This window comes from Xenopus laevis, chromosome 7S (genome assembly GCF_017654675.1).
Source record: "Xenopus laevis strain J_2021 chromosome 7S, Xenopus_laevis_v10.1, whole genome shotgun sequence".
NCBI classification, from domain to species: domain Eukaryota; kingdom Metazoa; phylum Chordata; class Amphibia; order Anura; family Pipidae; genus Xenopus; species Xenopus laevis.
This window is the reverse complement of record NC_054384.1, coordinates 28,006,665-28,031,521: the sequence shown is the minus strand read 5'-3', so window position 1 is coordinate 28,031,521 and position 24,857 is coordinate 28,006,665. Positions and strand designations below refer to the sequence as shown.

At 39.0% G+C, this 24,857-nt stretch overlaps 1 protein-coding gene across 2 annotated transcripts; it reads right to left on the bottom strand.

The window, feature by feature from the left end:
• Window positions 1-725: 725 nt before the first annotated feature.
• On the bottom strand, window positions 726-23,744 carry morn4.S (MORN repeat containing 4 S homeolog). 2 transcript variants are annotated; one of them, XM_018227540.2, is made up of 5 exons: window positions 23,621-23,744; window positions 12,088-12,185; window positions 7,325-7,439; window positions 3,806-3,915; window positions 726-2,533 (listed from the first exon to the last, which is right to left on the bottom strand). In XM_018227540.2, the coding sequence occupies exons 2-5, from the start codon at window positions 12,152-12,154 to the stop codon at window positions 2,376-2,378; spliced, it is 450 nt and encodes a 149-aa protein (XP_018083029.1). In that variant the 5' UTR covers window positions 12,155-12,185; window positions 23,621-23,744; the 3' UTR covers window positions 726-2,375. The 2 variants fall into 2 exon arrangements, with proteins under 2 accessions (XP_018083029.1, XP_018083028.1); XM_018227539.2 differs by having other exon boundaries at window positions 23,492-23,738.
• Between the last annotated feature and the right edge of the window lie 1,113 nt (window positions 23,745-24,857).

Below are 24,857 nucleotides of genomic sequence, written 5' to 3'. Positions count from 1 at the left end.
CCTGGTAGATCTAAGAACAACATTCAATAGTAAAAACCCATGTCCCACTGAGACACATTCAGTTACATTGAGAAGGAAAAACAGCAGCCTGCCAGAAAGCATTTCTCTCCTAAAGTGCAGGCACAAGTCACATGACTGGGGGCAGCTGGGAAATTGACCAAATGTCTAGCCCCATGTCAGATTTTAAAATTGAATATAAAAAAATCTGTTTGCTCTTTTGAGAAATGGATTTCAGTGCAGAATTCTGCTGGAACAGCACTATTAACTGATTAATTTTGAAAAAAAATTTTTTCCCATGACAGTATCCCTTTAAATTGTTTGTATTGAGGAAATATTTTATATTTCTGAGATGAACTGCCTTAAGGCACAGTACGATTTCCTACAAGTATATGATCCCTTTCAAAAACGAATACAGACCTGATACTGAACAAATGCATTATATCACTGTACTGTGAATGGTGAATATAAAGTGAATAAAGTACCCCCTCTTGTAAAATATAAGGATATTATAAGTTACCGAGGAGTTTCATGACCATATAAAAAGTACGAGGCCGAAGGCCGAGTGTTTTTATACAGGTCATGGAACTCCGAGGTAACTTCTAATATCCTCATATTTTGCAACTGGGGGTACTTTATTTATTATAATACACAAATTTCAGTGAGTCATGTGACAGAAATGACATCACTACTCACCGTTTATAACTGATGACATCAGAACTCACCGTTTATAAGGATATAATTTACAGGATATTCCTGGCTTTTGTGTATTATATACAAATACATTCAACTAGTCAAAAACTCAAGTAATCTCTAGTTTCTGTATGGGGGTATGTTGTTTGCAGGTTTTTGGCTCAACCCCAGGAATTTGTGCAGGCAGGCTATGGACACAAGTCTTGCGCTTACAGAATGGAGCGCAAAGAGTTGCTCCTGTTAAGGAATCTTGCTAGTGAGGGCTGGTGACACTGGTGACACTCTGTTTGGCTGTGTGTTTCGTCATTTTATCAATAGTCAAGTTCTTTGGAGCAAGAAGATTAAGCTGGTTGCGCATGGGCCATGGGCAGTAATATCCCTGTCCTATCATTTCATAAGATGATAATCAGGAAATCAGTGCAAGCTAGCTACATATTTGGATTGTCAAATTTACCGGTCGCTTGGTAGAAATGTTGACCGTACGTTTCTGCCTGCAATTAGGGCAAGATCTGCCAAACTGGTTACTTTAAGGGTCCCCGTGCATAAACAGCAGTTAGGTCAGAAATCAAGCAAACTGCCAAAAAAATTAAATGAATGTGAAGATGAAGAAGGAGTGGTCAGGTAGTGTCACTAGAGGGCGGCGGGCCCTGGTGCGTGATGCGCAGCCGGCCCCGCCCCCCTCCGTACGGCCGCATTTGTCAGTGGCGTGTGAGCTGCCGGGGGCCCTGTGGGGGTGCAGGCCCTGGCCCGCTCGCACCCCCTGCTCCCCCGATAGTTCCGCCACTGGGAGTGGTCATTTCATTTATTGGGTTCTATTTTCCTTAGCTGTCCAGTAGGTATTTTAACTTTTTTTTGGTTGCAGGGTCACTTTCCTTAATAATTAAGCAACGGTTTAAATTTAGAAGAAGGGACAGTCCAATAATTAAAGGGGTTGTTTACCTATGAATTAATGTCCAAGAACAGCCAGACTATAATGGCAAGCAAATTTCTGTGTTGCTCTGTACTGTAATGTAAGCATTCAGATTTTCATTTCATTACAGGTACCTATCAACTTTTTGGGAAGGAATGACCATATCCTCCTCTTTCTTAAACTGTGTATGTATAATAATTTCTATGAGGAACAGTACTAAGGTATTCCATTCTTCTCAACATGTACCTGCATAGTTAATATATCAGAGGTTTGAGACTTTCCTTTGCATTAATAGTAATATGCAGGTAATGGCTTAAGCATGATACAGAACATATGAGTGAATAAAGCATTCAGTTAGTGGAACAGTACTGTACTGTATATTATAAAACATAATTATAAAACACATGCATTTAAATAACCCCAGTGAATGTTTCTTAATTCTGATTTGCAAGTACTAACTTCTGAATCGTGAAGACAGTGATTTTTTATGTAGAAAACTGTAAGAATTTGCTCATTTCATTAGAAGCGTTCTTCCATTTTCCTCCGTTGCGGGTGCAGAAGTCAGCTTTCAGTTCGAGGCACTGTCTGTGTTCCATTGCACTTAGTGGAGCTGTAATGTAGTTCTGTCTGTAACATTAAGCAAACCATTTCCATTCTCCTGACAACTTTACCAGTGTTAAGGAGAAGAAATGATGATCTCGGGCTGTTCAGGAAACAGTGTAAACAAGCCAAAACAAAGGAAGAAACGTGCGATATAAAGGATGACTCTCTCCCATTACACTTGATTCACTGCAATAGAGCAGGCAGTTTTCGAGGCACTTAAAGCCTTCTGAATTGTTGTTTGACATTTTTCTCTCCTTACTAGTTTGTTATTCTCAAACAAGCCTTCGTTTCTTTTAATCCCATTGGAACCATCAGAAAATGTCAACAGTCCTGTGTACACAAAAACAGAAACAAAAGAAAATATTTGTTCTCCTGCTATTTTTGTGTTTAGAACTGCAACATGTACAACAGATAGGGCATATGTATTAAAGCTGCAGTTGCGACAATGATATATTGTTATTTCAATACAGTAAATACAGTTATACAACTGGTAAAAATATAAGCAAAAAATACAAACCCATTTTGAAAACCCCATTAAAAAAAGTACAAATAATACAAGAATGGGATGATTTGCAAGTATGGATGCAGCAGGATTCGGCGGAATCATTGTGCCTGGCTGAACCAAATCCGAATCCTTAAAATCATGTGACTTTTTTTTTTTACAAAACAAGGAAGTAAAACAATTTTTTCCCACCCATCGGTGACTTGCATATGCAAATTAGGGTCTGGATTGTGTTCGGTATTCAGACGAATCTTTCACAAAGGATTCGGCCAAATCCAAAATAGTAGATTCGGTACATCCCTGTTTGCAAGTGATTTAAAGCTTATACAGTATGAATGCAAATAGTACAGAGATAACATATACATGTGATACTAAGCTCTATAGTTAGTATAGGTATGGGTATATAGAATTTAATTAAAAGTAGGGAGGGGTGTGTGTATGGAGGCTGGGTTTTCATTTAGAGGGGTTGAACTTGATGGACTTTGTCTTTTTTCAACCCAATTCAACTATGTAACTATGTAACTATGTATATCAAATATCGAAACTAAGAAAAGGTATTGATACCTCAAATATAAATGCATGTTTTGAATTTGATGCTCGCCTCTTGTTCCAACATTTTTCAATATTTCCATTCGTTTGTTGCCAGTCCCAACTTTTCAGTTTGCTTGCTATGCTGTCTTTGTACTATTTGCAATTAAACATGGCGTTTCCCTTTTATTCACATTTTACAGTGTCCCAACTTTAAAAATGAGACACTTTCACATATGTAATAGCATTAAAATGAAATGATTGAAATGAAATGATTGGATGAAAATAAAAATAATGTTAAATTTTTAAACTTTCAGACCCTTAAATGTATGGCTGGATTTGCTAAGTAAACGTTAAACGTTCTATGCCTATGAGAGATGCTGAGTTCAAAAGCTATTGTTTGTTTTAGCCAAGCAAGAACTTCATTACTTTCATTACTTTCGATGTCACCAGAGGGCACTGTGTTATAAGAGCCTTGCACAAGTACAATATTCTATAGAGCAAATACGCCTGCTTCAAATCATACAGATACAGAGAAATGCACATAGAAATGATCAAAGATTTCTACCTACCATACCCTTCAACCCGGCCCCCTTTAAATTCTCCCTCAAATTTCATGTTATCATAGCGGGTGAAAACACCAGTGCCTTGAAATTTTCCTTGAACAAACTCCCCTTCATACCTGAAAAGCATACACATACATATTTCAGTTCTAGAATCTGAAACAGAGGGCCTGTAACAATTACTGAGAAATTCATGTAATAATGGGATTGGGTTATTAACTTGTTAGTTAATTTACTAACAGGTAGATAAAAAAACAGGAAAGAAATGCAGTGTTTCTTTTGACAGAGGACTCAGAGCAGCATTACTTTGAGGGTTTACTGGTATATTTAGGTGGACCTTTCTGATAAAGCTTACTTAGTTTTAACCTTTCCTTCTCCTTTAAAACTCCTACAAATGGGTTTTTTCAGTGGTAGGGAATTCCCTTGCACCAGGGCCGGAACTAGGGGTAGGCAGAAGAGGCAGCTGCCTAGGGCGCAATGATTAGGGGGCGCTGGGCAGCTACCTCTTCTGCCTACCCCTAGACTGAACTCACCTGGAATTCCGGGTAGGCTATGTCCCCCGAACGATATTGTGCATGCGCGCGAGCAGCATTACTGCGCATGTGTGAGCGTTGTTACTGATCAATCCTGTGTCGTGATTGCGCATGCGCGCCAGCATTACTACTGCGCATGCGCGTGTGACGCGGGAAGCGAGGGCGGCGAGCTGGCAGCTGGGTTGCCTTGGGTGCCCGGGTTGCCTGGCCCGCCTCTGCCTTGCACTTTTAATGAGATTCAAACTTCAATGTGATAGCTATCACTCAGTTGAACTGAAGAAGCCCTTTGGATGAGTTACGAAACGTTTCCAAGATTACTCAGCAAGTCCAGACTTATCAATGTTAGATAGAAACTCTTTTAAATGGACCAAATTTGATCATTGTCCAATTTATCACCTATTGACTTTAGCTTATAAACTGATGTAAAGGATATTTTTAAAAGTCGTTTCTGTTTCAAAAAGAAGTTCCTCAAAGCTGGTATTTTTGAACTGGACATAACTAGAGCCATGGGAAATAATAATGTTTTTGTTTAATGTTCAGCTCCCTGTCAGATAGAGTTCCTTGCCTTGCAGGTCTAATAATGAGTCACTTCAGTTTCAGTGAAGGACACCACTTGTGTCAGTGAGAGAGACCACTCATACTCTTTCTCTATAGCTGTCAAAGGGAAATGCCTACTGAGAGATGGGAATTGGGGCTTATAACACAGAACCAATATACAGCTGATTTTGTAAAGAGTCTGTTAATAAACCACCAACCAGGGCCGGAACTAGGGGTAGGCAGAGTAGGCACGTGCCTAGGGCGCAAAGCTGGGGGGGGCGCCAGGCACGTACCTCCTCTGTCGCCTACCCCCAGACCGGTGCCTGACTCTCTGTGTTTTTTCCATCTTCTTGTGCTCCTGCGTATGCGCGCTCCTGCACGCTCGCACCAATTCACGCATGCGCACGTTCGTGGCAATTCACGCATGCGCAGGAGCGCAAGAAGACGAAAAACCACATCTTTCTTGCGCATGTGCACACGAGCGCTGCCTTGTGCATGCGCACTCAGGCTACGCTGGCGCATCGTCCGCAGGCTTGCCTTGGGCGCCTGATCGGCGTGGCCCGGCCCTGCCACCAACACCATACCCTCAGGAGAAATCTGTGCTGTTTATTTGTTTATTATACCTAGCACGTATAATAGGTTATACCTAGCAAGGACTGAACTATTTATCAGGAAGGACTTTTTCCCCATCTGAGGCAAATTGGAGAGCCTTCAAATAGTTTTGCCTTCCTCTGGATCAACTAGCAGTTAGGCAGGTTATATATAGGCTTAAAAGGTTGAAATTGATGAATGTGTGTGTTTTTTTTTACTAACTTACTATGTTACTATTGGGGTGAGATAGGCTCTGTACAAACAAGCAACTGCCAACTATACACTGCCAATAAAGTGTATTAATAGAACACTGGCAACTATTAGTCACTACATGGTCTTCAATGCCCCTTAGCACAAATTCTACAATTATCTGGTCTAACGAAGAGAAGCAACAACAGTCGTCCATAAGAGATTCTCTAGAATTCACTGAACCACTGACCCAGAAAAGTTTTATTGAGAAATTCTACTTTAAAGGGGTGGTTCACCTTTAAGTAAACTTTTAGTATGTCAAAGAATGGCCAATTCTAAGCAACTTTTCCATTGTTTTTCATTATTTATTTCCCACAATATGCATTTTTTTCTAACTCTTTCCAGCTTTTAAATGGGCTTCGCTGACCCCATCTAAAAAGCAAATGCTCTGTAAGGCTACAAATTTTTTGTTATTGCTAATTTTTATTTCTCATCTTTCTAGCAAGGCCATCTCCTATTCATATTCCAGTCTTTTATTAAAGTCAATGCATGGTTGCTAGAGTAAGTTGGACCCTAGCTACCAGATTTTTTATAATGCAAATTGAAGAGCTGCTAAATAAAAGCTAAATAACTCAAAAACCTTAAATAATAAAAAATGAAAACCAATTGCAAATTGTCTCAGAATATAACTTTCTACATCATACTAAAAGTCAACTTAAAGGTGAACAAGGAACAACCCCTTTAAATGGGAAGTTCACCTTTTTATTATATATTTTATTTGTATTTTTAAATTATTCTGGCTTAAAGGGGTGGGTCAAATTTAAGTTAACTTTTAGTATGTTATAGAATGGCCAATTCTAAGCAACTTTTTAATTTGTCTATATTATTTTTTTTTATTGTTTTTTAATTATTTGCCTTTTTCTTCTAATTCTTTCTACCTTTCAAATGGGGGTCACTGTTCCCACCTAAGAAACAAATTCCAGTCTCTTATTCAAATCAATCCATGGTTACTTGGGTAATTTGGACACTAGCCACCAGATTGTTGAAATTGAAAACCGGAGAGCTGCTGAATATTAAACTAAATAACTCAAAAAATAATACAAAATGAAAACCAACTTCTAATTGTCTCAGAAAATCACTCTCTACATCATACAAAAAGTTAACTCAAAAGTGAACAACCTCCAGCTAAAAGTGCCATCTGGTTGTAAGGGGCACCAAATAAAAGACTATTATTGGGCTTTAAATTATTGTTATTCTTTAATTTTATTGTTTTTTTTTGTCATCGTTCAATTTTATTTCAAGACTGCTTCCATTTGCTACAGTAACAGTAATTCTAGTAACACCTAGCAACTAGAATTAACACCAACAATAGTTAGAACTTCATTCCTGAGAGGAGCAGGTCAAAAAATGTATTAAAAAACAACAAGTAAAAAATTAAGACCAACTAAAAACTGCCTTACAATTATGCAGCCTAAAAGCCATCCTAAAAATATATTATAAGGTGAATTACCCCTTAACATTGGAGATGCTGGACTACAGCAAGACTATTTGCTTTGCCGGTTACAAAACCAAAATCCAGAAAATACATTGTATGCGTAAAATGAGTCAGTTTGTCCACTGTGACTGTGCAATAGCAAAATGCCAATCTCGAGCATTAATTAATTAATTTATTGTTAACCTTGAGCCATCTGGAAAGGTCAGAACACCACATCCGCTGAAAAGCCCATTTTCAAACTGACCCACGTAGATGCTTCCATCAGCAAATAGCAACTGACCAATTCCGTGCCTCCGGCCTGTAAAAGCAAGACAAGTTTGCTTTAATACAGAGCATTCTCTGTTAAATCAAAACCTGTAGTACAGAAGTGCATTATTCATAAGGGGCATAAGAAACTACTTTATGACTTGTACACACCGCAAGAGTATTTTTATTTTAATTTCATTTAAAGTAGCATTCCAAAGCAGCGTGCACTCTACTGTAACAATGTCTACCAGTGAACTCACTTTTTCAGAGATATTCTCACAAAGTAGATCCTAGTCAGATAAGGTATGTCTTGGGCTGCTTTTCATTTTAAAATTTGCATGAGCACAAAAGCTGCGTCTTTGTCTCATGGGGCTAAATGTTGACTCAAGGTTGTTTTTAGATGAAAGATGCTGTAGGGGGACCCTAGTTACCCGCTCCCTAACCTCCTAAACACAGACCAGTAATAAACCATATTTGGGTTCATTGCCTGGTTGATACAACAGGAGGGACTGGTTAAGTAAGTGAAATATTTGTTGTTGCTTGCTGGGTGATTCTGAACTACAGAGAAACTACCAATTTTCCACATATCATACAATTACATTTTTGGCTACTCATCAGAAAATATCTGAGTATTTTCAGGAAAACTACTCCGACCAAATCCACACAGTTTTTCCCCTTTATTTATCAATGCATTTTTCTGAAAATTTCCTGTGCAGGAAAAAACATGAAAAAAAATAGTGGAAAAAAACCCCAAATAGTACACCTGAATTTTTGCCCAAAAACCACAAAATCTTCGGATTATTGCACGAAACCAACCCAGCACACATCAGGATATCTTCGAGACTTCTCCCATTGACTTCTACATGAACTTGGCAGGTCTGAGTTGGAGTACTTTTTTATTCTGACTTTTAACACCCTCAGGGTTTAAATAAAATTCTATTTTTTTTTTGCACTGTAAATTCAGATTTTATAGTAAAAAAAATAGATTTTTTCGAGTTTTTGGCATTCGACTTTAATAAATAAGCCCCTATGTCTGCATGTCACGCAACTAAACACATATTTTATATATAAAATATGTTACTTATAGTATAAATGTTTTTTTATTCATAAATGTTTAAGAATATTCTATTACAGGGAATTTAAACCCAAAAAATAAATTGATGTTAGCTTACTCAGGATTCTTATCTAAGAATTTTTGCAGTTTACATTTATTTTCTATTCATATCACTTTCTCAGATATTTGCATTTTTAGACTGCTAATAGCAGGCTTTTGGTTCAACTGAAAGTCAGCAATATAAAGGTTAACGGAATACAGCAAGTGCACAGAGAGCACATACTGTACATAATATGGGTAGCAGTATAAGGCTATCTCAGAAACAACTTAAAAAATAAAAATAAATGTAAATTGCACAAGTGCTCAGAGTATCATTCTAAATAAGTTTAGATTCCCCTTTAGGACCATCTTTACCTTTTCTACAGTTTTCCTTTTAATGAACCTTATAGCAAAACATATTGGGTATAGCTGGAGTACATACATAAAGTAAATACATTGCGTCCGATGAATGTGCATCACTAGAATGGTGCTGCCTTATATCAGAATTAGTGCAGATTAATTAACCAATAATGCCAGCACTGTGTTTCACAGCACAAGACTGATGGCATATAATGCTGAGAAAGCTTGAATTAGCACCATGTACACTATATTGGCATTTAACAAAAGCATCTATGTCCGATATCTCATCATGAAGCCAAGGGCATTCATTATGACTCCATTTACTGGTACAGGTATAGAATCTGTTATCTGGAAACCCGTTATACAGAAAGCTCAGAATTACGAATAGGCCATCTCCTATAGGGGCAAATTTACTAACCTCACAGCGCAACACTTCGCCAGGAGTAGATTCGCCAGGACAACGCTAATTCACTAAAGTCTGAAGTTGCGTCCAGGGCGCCGAACGCTGGCGATGTTGCACTAGCATTGCCTAATTTGCATACGGCGGGAAGTTAAAGTTCAATGGATGTATATGTTGCAGCAAATACATCACATTACACAAGCCTGGAAACTTATATACTTAAATTGATTGCGCAAGGTGTCTCTCCAATTTGAAATGGCCTAATTGGAGGTGTCCACATATACTTTTCAAAATTTCAACAAAACCAGATGGGACTTATCCTCCAATAATATGGGCCCAATTATTTGCAAAATACACACATAATCGTATTAAGGAGTAAAGATAAAAGGCGATATTTATTTAACTACCATGCCACAGATACTTAAAACCATTTAAAATAAATAAAAAACAGCGCTGCGCTGGGTTCAGGGATCCCTTTAACCCCAAATAACCACTTATAAAGAGGACTCCTCTATGTAGGATTTGGTGGAAATTTGATTATGTCTAGGTGGCTCAACAGCCAGTATTCCAATCAAGCGTTAGTAGATACACATGTAAATCCAATTGTTCATGTGAGGGAACGAAAGTGCATCCTTATAATTCACATCCGCAAGATATTGCAGAGAAGAAAATCCTGGTTATATAACACTGAATAGCGTGCTGCAGCTTAGTGAAGGTTACTATCTCCCGCGGGTACAATAGTCCCCGTGATGGTTTGCGGTGCAAAGCCAGTATATCAGGTTTAATGTCTTTGCGGGTAACTGGATTTGCCAATGTCTACTGTCCCATCCATATATTTACAGCCGCCTATTGCTGGAAACCTTAATAAAATAAAATAGAGTTGTTATATTGCCCTACACATGAGCCCAGTGTATAGTTTATATTCCATATGTTAGGAAATGTAGGGGGGAAGCCGGTTACCCCAAAAAAATTTACACTTTTTTTCAGCCTATCACCCTGAAAAAGGAAAAGACCCTAGCGTTTTTTGGGACTTAGAAAATGTTTCAACTATTTTATTAGGAACTCCTATCTACTCTATTGCATTTCGCCTGGTCTAAGGTGGCGAAGGCAAGTCTGACGCAAGAGGTGACGTTCAGTAAAATCCGTATCTTAGTGAATTTGCGTAGTTACGTCCATTCAGCAGAGCGCAAATTCGCCTGGCGTTAGGGAGTGAAGTACCGCTAGAGTCTATCTCCTTTGCTAGCGAAGTTATGGCAGCGACTGTTAGTAAATTGGCGAAGTACCGAAATTATGTCACGCTGGTGAATTTTCGCCCGCGTTAGTCACACCACCCTTTATTAAATTTGCCCCATAGACTCCATTTTATCCAAATAATTCAAATTTCTAAAAATGATTTCCCTTTTCTCTGTAGTAATAAAGCAATACCCTGTATATGATCCAAACTGAGATATACTGTAATTATCCTTATTGGAAGCAAAACGAGCCTATTGGGTGTATTTAATATTTACATGATTTTCTAGTAGACTTAAGGTATGAAGATCCAAATTATGGAAAGATCCGGTATCCGGAAAGCCCCAGGTCCCTAGCATTCTGGATAACAGGTCCCACACCTGTATAACAGCCTACATTTTTCAGGTAGGGTTTCTACTGAATGCTGGAATGTTTTTGTTTGGATTGCATTCTCAGAACCATTAGTGAGTTTAAGCACTGGTGTTCATGATTAGGCCTGGCTCACAGTCGGGTTCCAATTCATCTCACAGGTATTCACTTGGGTTGAGTTCAGCACTTGATGCAGGCCAATCAAATTCTTACACTCTATCCAATAAGTCTTTTCCCAAACTGTTACCAAAAAGTAGAAACCTCGAAATTATCAAGAATATCACTGCAAACTATTACTCCTTTTCCAAACTTTACAAACTTTATAGTCAGTCAGGTAGTGTTCTCCTGTTTCTAATTCTAGAGTCCAACAGTGATAGCCTTTAGTCCACACTGATGTGTTCCACTGTAGATGGTGATGCTAGGCTTGTATGTGGCTACTTACTGCAGGAAAAACATGTTTTCTGGCAAATAGTGCTCATGTTCCTTCCAGTGTGTCAGAGCCATATGTCCTTTTGGGTCGGACACAGGAGAACAAGATGGAACACGGATCAAATTAAAAACAGTATTTGAAGGGTTAAATAAATAAATAGTTAGTATGCAGGCAGTGGATGTGGCTGCTGACAGTGATCAAGTAGTAGGTTAGCTTACTAGGTAAGTCCAACAATTGGGCACTGAATGGGAATCTATTTCTTTTGATATTTGCGCCACAGTGTCGTAACGTCACATACAACATGACGACATTGGAGACTGGATACTTTTGGATACTGGATATTGTATACTTTTGGCAATACAGGCATGGGACCTGTTATCCAGAATGTTCGGGACTTGGGATTTTCCAGAGAACGGATCTTTCTGTAATTTGGATCTTCATCTACTAGAAAATAATAAAAAAAAAAAAAATAAACCAAATAGGCTGTTTTTGCTTCCAATAAGGATTAAGTATATCTTAATTTTGATCAAGTCCATGATACTGTTTTATTATTACAGAGAAAAAGGATATCATTTTTAAAAATTTGGATTATTTGGATAAAATGGAATCTACGGGAGATGGGCATTCCGTAATTTGGGGGAATAACGGGTCCCATACCTGTACAATGCACTGAAACTACCTGTCCCGGCCCTGTTATGCTACATTTACATTAGTTAAATGCTTTTCACATTCTCTGCGAAACACAACTTATATTTAATTGCAGAAAAAAAGACCATAATTCTGTATTTCCCTTGATAAACAACTTTAACTCTACCAACCTTCTTTCCATTCTCCATGATATTCTTCACCACCAGAGTATTTAAAGGAACCTTTAATTAGCATCATGTTTCTGTTTAGATACAGAAAATGGTGAAATCTGCAAGAAAACAAAGTTGAGAGCAATAAATGATAGGTACACCACACTAGTTGAAAGAATTCCCTAAGCACACAAACAAACAAGAGAAAGGGATTTGTATAACTCACCAGTGGGATAAGGGACTGATCTACTAACATAAAGTCTAAATTGCACCAACACATACCTTTCAACATCTTTGAAATAAAAAAAGATTTGGGGGCCCACATTTTTTGACCACACCCCTTTGTGTGACCACACTGCCTAATTACCATGTTCATTTTATAAAATTTGGCAGGTTATGAAAGTTTGAACACATTTCTGTGGTTTTGCTAATGAAGGTGACTTGCCCTTTAAGCTGCAAATCAGTTTCCCTCAAGAGACCTGCTTATCTTAAATTGTTACAAAAGTATCTAAGTGCACCTGGTGGCTGTTCTGGGCTCTCTGCCAAAAGCCAATTGAGTTAGAAACTTTAGTACCAATACATACTGTATTATGTGTAGTGGGGCTATATGGGTAAGTGCCGGAGCAAGATTGCAGTTTATATTGGTTGTCATTTCTTCTCTGCTGCAAGATTCACTTAATCTCTATGAATATCTGTAACACTCTCTCTTCATCTACTATAATGTACGTGACAGAGGGAGGTTGGCTGAGAGAGAAAGAAGACAAATGGTGACAGGAGACAGAAACAGTGGGTAGAGGAGAACTGACAAGACATAAAATAATGACATTCAGGGCTGGAAACAGAGAGAGTGAGAAACATCGGCATAGACAGATTATGCTGCATAGATCACAGACAGATAATTGCAATAATGCTGACGACTGGCAGAGATACAAGGGAGGATGTGAAGCCAACAAAAAGATATGTTAATACAATATAATACAGTTTTTCTGTGTTGTAGGCTAACGTGATATGCTCTGTATTTGCTAGCTAACATGATATCATAACGTAAGTCACTGGTGCCCCTGGGCAGGATGAGAGCCATACAAATGCATTGGAGGACTGCTTCTGACTTCATTATAAGAGCCTTGCTTTAATATAGATCTCCATAATTGCAAGGTACACGCTGAACCTCACACGGTTACATCTTTATCTGCTCCCTTGGAGGTTAAACCTTTGACCAGGGCCCCCTTTACCTCATAACAGATATATCACATGGATGAATCAGTCATACAGACATTGATCAAAGATTATCTAATAGTCCAAGAATATTAGATAGCATTAAGGGCAGACACACACGCTGCGATTCGGGGAGATTAGTCGCCCGGCGACAAATCTCCTCTTCTTCGGGCGACTAATCTCCCCCAAATTGCCTTCCCGTCGGCTAAAATGAAAATCGTCGGCAGGATGGCACTCGGAGCGATTAGTTTTCCGAAATCGCCGGAAGTTTCCCGAATTGCATGTGTCTCTTTAGTCAAAAAGCTCCGAGTGCCATCCCGCTGGAGATTTTCATTCTAGCCGGCGGGAAGGCAATTTGGGGAGATTAGTCGCCCCCTAAGAAGAGGGGCAAATAATCTCCTCGAATTGCTGTGTGTGAGTCTCTGCCCTAAGAAGGGGGTTGGAAGGCTTTTTAGCAAGTGAAGGAATACAGGGTTATGGGAGATAGCTCATAGTACAAGTTGATCCAGGGACTAGTCCCATTGCCATTTTGGAGTCAGGAAGGAATTTTTCCCCTCTGAGGCAAATTAGAGAGGCTTCAAATGTTTTTTTGTGCCCTCCTCTAAATCAACTAGAAGACAAAAGGTATAACCTAGGTGGTGCCTGTGTGGGTTTTAAGCATCTACTGCAGACATGTGCAGCTCTGTATCACTCTGATCCATTTGCTTTATTTTATTTTGGATGGTATTGCTGCTATTTTGTTTAGGGACCTTTTCCTCTCATTCTACACTGTGGTTTGTTCATGATATTTTGAGGTTTGTACACTACCACACAGCATTATGTGCATCGTGATACAGTAGCTGTGGAACTAACCATACCAGAGCTGTAACAGCATGTATTCAAACAAGCCACAAAACCAAACAAGAAGAAGTAAAAATAAAGGCTGAGGGCATTCAACTTGTGTGTGAGGACTGTGACTATTTATTAGTAACTGTAACCTAAACAAATGAAGAGGGTTAATGCAAAGAGGGTAACGTAACAATAAAAATTCCTTAAAGGAAAACTATACCCCCAAAATGAATACTTAAGCAACAGATAGTTTATATCATATTGAATGACATATTAAAGAATCTTACCAAACTGGAATATATATTTACATAAATATTGCCCTTTTACATCTCTTGCCTTGAACCACCATTTCGTGACTCTATCTGTGCTGCCTCAGAGATCACCTGACCAGAAATACTACAAAACTAACTGTAACAGGAAGAAGTGAGGAAGCAAAAGGCAGAACTCTGTCTGTTAATTGGCTCATGTGACCTTACATGTGGTTTGTATGTGTGCACAGCGAATCTTACGATCTCAGGGGGCGGCCCTTATTTTTTAAAATGGCAATTTTCTATTTATGATTACCCAATGGCACATACTACTAAAAAAGTATATTATTATGATAATGGTTCATTTACATGAAGCAGGGTTTTACACGTGAGCTATTTTACTCAGTATCTTTTAATAGAGACCTACATTGTTTGGGGGGTATAGTTTTCCTTTAAAGGTATTGTTAACCTTTAGTAGAGAATGCTATTCGGAGATAATATGCAATTGTTTTTTTTATTATTTGCTGTTTTTGAACTAATTCAGCAGCTATCAGATTGCTAGGGTCCAGTTTAACCTAGCAACCAGGCAGTGGTATGAGAAAGACAAAGGGATATGAATGGAGGAGGGCCAAAAGTGAAAAACAAGGAACAAAAAGCAGCAAAGACAATGAAATTATAGCCTCTTAAAGCAAATGTTTTTTGGCTGCTGGGGTTACTGGTCCCTATTTAAAAGCTTGAAAGAGTCAGAAGACAAAGGCAAATAATTCAAAAACTATAAGAACAAATAAAAAATGAAGACCAAGTGAAAACTTGCTGAGAATCGGCACATTTTATAACATACTAATAGGTAACTTTAAGGTAAACCAGCCCTTTATATAAATTACATTTTGCTTCCCATTGATTAAAGGAAATCATAATTGCGAGGACTGCCACAGCTTACCTTCCCACCATCATCAATTGGAATTGCCAAAAATAGCCCCCCTCCAATTAACATATCCATTTTTTAAATAGTTTTTTCTACAGGGACAGGCAGCTAATATCGGTACAGCTGACCTAAAGGTACAGGTATGGGATCCCTTATCCGGGAAGCTGTTATCCGGAAAGCTCTGAACTCCCATAGACTACATTTTAATCAAATAATTCATTTTTTTCTCTGCAATAATAAAACAGTACCTTGTACTTGGTCCAAACTAAGATATAATTAATCCTTATTGGAAGCAAAACCAGACTTTTTTATCCAAATAATCAAAATGTTTAATATGATTTCCTTTTTCTCTGTAATAATAAAACAGAACCTGAACTAAGATATAATTAATCCTTTTTGGAAACAGAACCAGCCTATTAAGTTTATTTCATGCTTACATGATATTCTAGTAGACTTAAGGTATGAAGATCCAAATTACAGAAAGATCTGTTATACGAAAAGCCACAGGTCCCGAGCATTCTGGATAACAGGTCCTATACCTGTACAGTTATTTAATAAAAAAATATAAAATTTATTGCTGCCACTTATTAAGAATATGACTTAAGATGCCACTTTTTGCATTCTTTATAGAGCCACAATTATCACATGAAAAGCACAGTATTTGTGTGCCCATGTTAGAGTCCGGTGCAGAACCAATTTCTAAGACCCAAACCTGACTCGAACCCGCAACCCACAGCCCGAACTGCAACCCGCATATTTAACCACTTTGATCCACTACCTGACCCGGACCCACAACTGTCTCATCCGCAACCCGACCCGCAACCTGCCGACCACCATCAAACAGGAAGTGATGTTGCTGCAAACTGGAAGTGACATCATCAAAATTGGGCGGCAGAGAAACAAGTTTTGTAAAACTTTAAAAGGAGTAAAATATAGACAATAGTACATAACTTAAGAAATTTAAATGAGACCAGCAACCCGACCCGCATCTTTACCCGCACATGAAAATCCTCCCCTCATTCAGCGGGGTGCCTGCTTTTTTTGCGGGTAACCCGCGGGTACCTGACCTGCTGCAGGACTCTAGCCCATGTAGCACAGAAATGAGCATCTCTGCAGGCAAAGACCAAAAGGGCTAGTATATTCCTTTTATGTCTTCGAGAAATAATCAGATTGTGGAGCTGCAGCCAGTCAATTCGGGTAAATGCTGATACTGCAAGCAGGAGCAAACGGTAAATCTACCGATACTATATCTCAACTGCAATAACTTTTAAGGAGAGTTATCTTTTTATTTATTTAATATAGTTGATTTCTGCATTCTGAACATAATGCCAGCTAATATGTTTATATGCTACAGACCACACACACACAACACATGGATTTGGAGACACCACATTGAGCTAAGCCATAAAAGAATCAGAAAACATGTACTTTTAGGTCAAAGGTGAGATAAAATAAGATCATAGGATCAAGTCCGGACTGAGAATTAAAATAGGCTCTGGCATTTTAGGTATACAGAGGCCCCAGCCCACTAAATACTGACTTTCTATGGCAGCTTATAGCAGCCCCTCTGGCATTTGCCAGGACTCACAGATTGCCAGTCCGGGCCTGCATAGGATAAAACTTACTGCTTCGACATCTTAACAAAGAAAGGATAGATAAAGCCTACAATGCATAATAGCTCTATTCACAAAGAAAAAACATATCGGTTTATTTATCAAAGAGTGAAGCTAGAGATCACCAATCTAGATTCCTCTAGATTGAAATTCCGCCTCCATTCATTTCTATGGGATTTTGAAAGGCGTATTTATCAAAGGATGAACTTTCATTTTCACCCATTGATAAATATTCTTTTAAAAATCTCATAGAAATTAATGTGGCAATCTCTAACTTCACTCATTGATAAACATACCCCTTAGAATTGTTGTCCACTTTTCCAATGAATTGGAGAATCTGTGCACCTCCTAAAAAAACAGTTATCAAGTGTGCATCATATCTACAACAAAAGTTCAGCATTTATCTATTAAATACTTTTTTTTCATCTGGACAGGCAGTTTTAACCTGCCCAGCCTTTCCAAAAACTGGGATGGCCTAAGTATGCCCTAAATATTGTATCAACTTGCCATGGAAACAGGAGCACAAAGGTTCCTAAATTGCTGGGCTGGACCCTAATGAGGGTTCAAAGCCATAAATGGGGGGCTCAGCCGGAATGGAAGTTAGGATGAGAAATGGCTTGCAGTTACAGATAGCCCCCACCTGAAGGCACATATGCTAAAATTCTGAATGAACACTTATGTTCTCCTGTAGATATTGTTGAAATGATGCTGGATGACTAATAAAACCATATCTTCACCCTTGTTATGAAGTAATTGGGCCCCTAACCAAATGCTAGACTAAAAACAAATACTTGAAGTTAAATAGTCTGAAGCACACAAGAGTTTTAAGTATATATAAGAATTTTGGTAGGCTTCAGAGAATAAGGGGCAGATTTATCAAAATGTGAGATTACAACTCAATTTTAATGTGATAGATACACCGCACACCCGGAATTTACTCACTCAATCTCCAGCAGTGGTGCTGGTCATCCGTCAGCCCGGCTAGGCCCCCACAGTAACAATAGCTTTTTGCTCATGGATCCGCACACACAAATTTTTCTGCAGTGAGGCATGCACCCCTTCCTTTTATTTATTTACACCACCAACCATATCATATCAACGTTTCGGGGGGTACAACCTCCCTTCATCAGGATATACAACTCAACACAGAAAAACTCACTCACTTTCTATTCTTCCTATGGGATTTTTTGTATATTATTATATGATATATTATTATTTTTGGGAATTATTGATAAATACAATTGTAAAAATCCCATAAGAATGAATAGAAGATGGGTGAGTTTTTCTGTGGTGAGTTCTTATCACATTTATTTAGATAAATAAAACAAATCAACAACATATTCTATAGCTAAGGAATCAGACAGTTCTCAGAATTTAACGCAGTTAGGGGCTAATTTACTTCAACATGTACTAAACATGTTTAAATTGCCTGCTCCATGCAAAATCTATTAGTATATCATAACTGCGGATGGTTTGTGATGAAATAACAAAAAGGAATACGTTATTAAATAAAAACAAATACATTAATAATAACAAAAACAAAAGTACATACAACAAAAGTATGAAGAAAAACAGTGAAAACGTCTAAGTATTTTGTAAAGCAAGACAATTTTTCCGAGGACCAGGTGGGGGCGGGCTGATGCATGGGTGCATTTCAGGCTTACCAAAAAAACACAGTCCAAACAGTATTTTGGTCCTTGTCGCAATCAGTAGAAAGTTTCATTGTTTTTGGAACTATTACAGACTGCAGCCAGGACCACAGGAGCCACGGTTCGGCACAGCCCACGGCCCGGTGGTTGGGGACCCCTGTTGTAAAGGTTAAACCACATGATCTGTTTGCATCTAGATACAAATAGCTTTCAGTGTTTGTCCTAAGGCACACTAAACTAAATTTAATTCTTATAACCATCACTTTAGGAACAACGGATACAGTTACAATTGTAAATAGCTCATGTGCTTTAACCCTGAGGGTTAATATATTTAGAATCTCTATATCAGAGATTCCAGATTAGAAAGCCTTCAGAGACTTCATTAGTATTATTATATTTACACGTATTTTAATCCACCATGATATTACATAGCGCTGTATAATATAATGCTGCCTACAGTTACATTGATCATGCAGATTACATACAACAATATAACCGTTACAGGAGGTCCCTGTTCAACAGCGTACAATCTAAAATCTTTTCATTATAGACAAATGATGGCAAGATAAACAGAACCTTAATTCTAAACACCCACCTAAGATATTCAGAGAAGGGCCTCTTGCGTTCAGCTTCCTCACAAATATACTAACCGCCATATTGAAAAGCCAATTCTTTTTTATAAGCTATACATATGACTTACAAATGGGCAGAGTGCAGACAATTTAAGGAAAATCCTTCAGCATTGCCAGCATGTTGAATGGTATCATTTAATTACTCTTTATTTATATAGCACCAAAAAAGGGAAATCATTTAAATCTTTTTTTAGATAACTTGGATAAAATGGAGTCTATGGGAGACTGCCATTCTGTAATTCTGAGCTTTCTGGTTAACGGGTTTTCAGATAACGGATCCCATACCTGTTTTAAAAACATTGGTTATCTACATTGCCATTAAATGTTTTATTCCCAGGTGCCCTCTGGTGGCGAAAGGTTTAAATTACTCTGTTATGGAGAAAAGTGCTCCAGAATGATTAAGTCTAGACAGAAGGATCAGAAGATTTAATCGACTAATGGATTCTTCGGCTTCCTTCCTTCTCATAAATGATGGCAGAAAGCAGCCGCCTCAGTACTCCCATGATACCACTTTTGTTAATAACAACAAAGAATAGAACGTGAGACCAACTCCTCCTTCTCCTGAATATTAGTTTAAACTGAATCATAGTCAAGCCCACCAACCCCTCAATCTCGACCAGCCCATTTGGAAAATAAGACAAAGGCTTCCAGCTTTTCTGTCCACTTTGCCGATGATATGGATTTAACGTCTGAAATATTGCTACATATTGGCATTAAATATGAATGTAAAATGAAATCGTTTATGGAATTGCATTAATTACTAACATAAAAAATTCAGTTAGTGGTGTCTGGTGGTTGTGAACCACAAAAAAAGCAAATATATTTATAATATCTGCTTTAGAGGAGAAGGAAAGCTCCAAGACAGTTTATTGTCAACAGATTAGCCACAATAGTGCAAGCTAGAACGCTATATTTTTTCTGCAGAATGCTTTACCATACCTGAGTAAACAGCTCTAGACACTCTCTGTTTGTTTAGGATAGAAGCTGCCATATAAGCTTGGTGTGACATCACTTCCTACCTGAGTCTCTCCCTGCTCACTTACAGCTCTGAGCACAGATTACAGCAGGGATGGGAGGAGGGAGGGGGAGAGCAGCAAACTGAGCATGCTCAAGCCCTGCCCTGGAGCTTTATGCTGAATCCAGGAAGTCTGATACAGAAGCCCATGTGTACACAATAAAAGGAAAGAAATGCTGTGTTTCTTTTGACAGAGGACTCAGCATTATTTTGAGGGTTTACAGGTGTATTTATATAGACCTTTCTGATAAAGCTAACTTAATTTTAGCCTTTCCTTCTCCTTTAAATATACTTGTGACAACTTAAGGTATAAATGCCATCTAGCATGTCAAATGCATTCACACTGCACAAAAAATGAGGGCTTTTCTGCTGTGCAATAGTGGGATTGTCAAGCATGTGCTAAGTTAACCCTACACATACTAAGGGTGAAAACACACAGATCTTCTAGTAGCAACTATGGGGCCGATTCATCAAGGGTCGAATATCGAGGGTTAATTAACCCTCGATATTCGACTAGGAATTGAAATCCTTCGACTTCGAATATCGAAGTCGAAGGATTTAGCGCAAATTCTGCGATCGTACGATCTAAGGATTATTCCTTCAATCGAACGATTAAATCCTTCGAATCGAACGATTCGAAGGATTTAAATCCAACGATCGAAGGAATATCCTTCGATCAAAAAAACTTAGGCAAGCCTATGGGGACCTTCCGAATGGTCGAATAGTCGAACGATTTTTACTTCGAATCCTTCGATAGTCGTAGTCGAAGGTCGAAGTAGCCCATTCGATGGTCGAAGTAGCCCAAAAAAACTTCGAAATTCAAAGCTTTTTACCTTCGAATCCTTCACTCGAAGTTAATGAATCTGCCCCTTAGTGTCACGGCTACAAAATAAACAATAGTGATAACTGGTTTTTCTAAGACACTTGTGTTTTAGCAAATGCCGGTGAATCACCAGAGGGATGGCATACATGTCGCTTCGGTTTTTCGAAATCGCCTGATTTCCTTGTGAGGCAACTTCAGGCGATTTCAGAAAATGAAACGTCATGCATGCCACCGGCGATTCAGATTCTTACCGGTGGGAAGGTATTTTGGGGAGATAAGTCGCACGCAGCAGCAAAAATCCAACACTTGGCGACTAATCTCCCTGTGTGTCACCACCCTAAGGCACACTAACCATTACAGGTATGGCACCTGTTATCCAGAATGCTTTCTGTAATTCGGATCTTCATACATTAAGTCTACTAGAAAATCATGTAAACATTAAATAAACCCAATAGGTTTTGTTTCCAATAAGGATTTATTATATTTTAGTTAGGAGCAAGTACAAGCTGCTGTTTTATTATTACAGAGAAAAAGGACAAATTGGATAAAATGGTGTCTATAGGAAACAGGTTTCTGGATAACAGATCCTATACCTGTATTATCAACATAGGTCCTGAACACGTGCCAAAGATATATTCCCCATTTGTTCATACCATAATGATAACACAGAGTTTAAACTGGCCCCAAAGTGGGCACCCAAACAAATGTATTGCTTGTTGGGCCCCTGAAATGGGGTAAACTAAGCAAAACCAATGTGTCCCCTGAGACTTCTTTATAATTGAGTCCAATATTCTGATATACTGTAGAATAATTATTTTCTAATTATTTGTACTATGTATGGGGAGTGTGAACAAACAAAACTTATTGTTGGCAAACTTGCATCCCCCAGGCTCTAAATGAACAACAATTCACAGCATTAAGCTGGCTATAGACGCAAAGATCCGATTAACGTACGATCGGACTTTCCCATCTCCCGACCCTCCACTAACCATTCAGATCATAGTCTTACCATTCTGATCAAATTAAGTAGTAAAAGAACAGATCAGCCAATGTTCACCTCTGACAGCAAAAATGTCGGGACTCTCCACACATGGTCTGAAAATCGTACGAATCCACGATTTGTACGATCGGATCGTTTCGTCTATGGCCAGCTTTACTCTGACAGCTGGAGGTTGGACATCTGTAACAAGAATACTAAACATATCTAACAACTTTTACACCATACAGGTATGGGACCTGTTATCCAGAATGCTATAATTAATGAACTTAACTCAACTAATTAATAATTTAAACATTAATGACACCCAATAAAAATGGTTGAGGCCCAATAAGGAATAATTATAATTATATCTTAGCTGGGATCAATTTCAATGCACTGTTTTATTATTAAAGAGAAAAAGGAAGTCATTTTTAAAAAAGTTGAATTATTTGATTAAAATAGAGTATTCGGGAGATGGCCTTCCTGTAATTCTGAACGTTCTGGAAAACAGGTTTCAGATAATGGATCCCATATCTATAATGTACATTTAGTACACAATATTAACTATTAGAATGCAAGGGCTTCAGGATTTGTGTAGGGATTTTACCAAATCACTGTATTTTTTTAAGGATACACTGAATCCTACATTTTTATCCATTAGCTGAGTATTTCAGCTGGTGGGTAAATGCCACATATCTCTCCAAGCAGGTCTTGGCTGGGAGTCAAAATAGGCCCTGGCATTTCAAGTACACAGAGGCCCAACCAGTCCTCCACCAGCCCATTCCACAGTTACTGTCTATGGCATCTTACAGGAGCCCCGCTGGCATTTGCCAGAACTCACAGATTGCCAGTCCGGGCCTGTCTCCAACCCACATCAACTGGTGTTTTCCGTTCATCTAAATGTAAGGTGACATTTCAGAGGCATCAAGTCACATTAAAGCTCTGAATAATTGGGAAAATATTTTGTTTACAGCAATTTTTTATTTTTTCTCATCTTAATGTGCACATTATGGTATGGCTTTACTCTGGTATTTGGTCTATTCTTCTGTAGAGGATTTGGTATTCTGGCAAATGCCCAAATAATCAATTCAGACTCATTTTAAGATGGGGACACAGTGCAGGTCCTTTCTGTCCTATTATAAAAGCTGTGCTTGCCCGGTGCATAAATCATTCATAATTAGGGGTATAACTATGGCGGAAGCAGACCCAGCCACTGGGGGGGGAGCAGGAAGTAAAATATATTTTCCACAGTTTAGGTGTAGCCCTAAAATCTCTGTTCTAACTGTAATGCTTTGCACATTATAGACTGGGGGGAGTGTATGTGACACCAGTGTGAGGGGCAGCCTGGTTAGGTTCCTGTGGAATGTCACAGTACAATGACATTGTCGCAAGCTGCATCCCTGCCCTACACTAAACACCCATCCTTGGCTTCTCTGTGCTTTTATTGAAAGGCCTTTCAGCTTCTAGCAGGCAAAAGCCATTAGTGAAGATTACTTACATCACCCTTGCCACTTGCCTCACTGGCTGCTCCTCCCAGCAGGGTTACATGTCCTGTTTGAATATACAGATCGCTCCCAGGCACACAAACTCCACCCGGCTCCACTACATGCTCCCTTGGCTTACTCACCTCCTTGGGGTAACTTATCTCATTCCTTCCGCTTCTTCTCTCCGCTACCAGGGCTGCCTACCAGCCAGGCATCGCTCATTCCTTCAGCTGAGTCCCTTCGGCCGTCTCCATGACGACCGCAAGATATCGCTGCTTCCGATTGGGAAAAACCAGCATGTGACGCAGGGTGACTAAGAAGCGGGCAGAAATAGAGGGTCTACGTTCATGTATTTTATAATTATTATTTATATAAATCACATTCTTCCGCAGTTGCTGTACTCAAAATAACTCACAGCATAAGTCCCAAGCTGAGTAGTAGTTAAACAAAGGAAGTATAGCTGAGAGTCCAACTTGCACGAAGATCATGAATGCTAAGTCGCCATTTTAGTTATTGGCGCTAGTAGCAAACTGTGTTTGGCTTCGCAAAGTGTACAGAAGATGTAAAGTTTGGTGATACCTTTTATTGGCTAACTGAATAAGTAACAATTGCAAGCTTTCGGAGCACACAGGCCCCTTTGTCAGGCAAGGCACTGCTTCAAACCCCAACTGACAATGACAGTAATGCAGTAGCGTCAATAGAGGGGGCCTGCGTGACGCGCAGCCGGGCCCCGTCCCCTCCATACGGCCGCATTTGTCAGTGGCACGTGAGCTGCCGGGGGCCCTGAGGGGGTGCGGGCCCTGGCCCGCTCGCACCCCCTGCTCCCCCGGTAGTTCCGCCACTGCAGTTGTGTTTAGGGCAACCCTAGTAGTGTTTAATTTACAGTTCCTCAATCTTCAACCGAGGCATTTTGTCTTTAATCTTACAGAACCTCAACACAAAAAAGCATTGTTTCTTTTCTGAAAGAGACTTTGTTTTCAATAAATAATGTCATATGTGCTTTAAAAATAAAAATGTATTATTATGGTGTAATGGATATTGAAACATAATAGAGAATGAATATCTTTCTACGCCTCCCCACCAGCTTCCTTCTTCTTAAAGGAGAAGGAAATTCCTGTTACACTTGGGGGTGCCAAAACTTAGGCACCCCCAAGTGATCAAATTTACTTACCTGACACCCCAGGCCAGTGCTACTATCAGAAGAAAACTGCACTGGCCCAGGGTTCATCCAGTGAGCACCATGGAGCGAGCCTCTTCCTGCTTCCTCATTCTTCTCGTGGCTGCGCATGTGCAGTAGAGTGAAAAGCCGAACTTTAACAAAAAATTTGGCTATTTCGTTCTGCTGCACATCCCTGTGCCCAGGGCCGGGCCATGCTGGCC

Excerpts from the sequence above, each read along its gene's own strand:
- morn4.S (XM_018227540.2), bottom strand. The coding sequence starts at position 12,154 with ATGATGCTAATTAAAGGTTCCTTTAAATACTCTGGTGGTGAAGAATAT. Across the intron at positions 7,440-12,087 it reads TCATGGAGAATGGAAAGAAG|GCCGGAGGCACGGAATTGGT; the intron begins GTTGGTAGAGTT and ends TTGCTTTTACAG. Across the intron at positions 3,916-7,324 it reads ACCTTTCCAGATGGCTCAAG|GTATGAAGGGGAGTTTGTTC; the intron begins GTTAACAATAAA and ends TATGCTTTTCAG.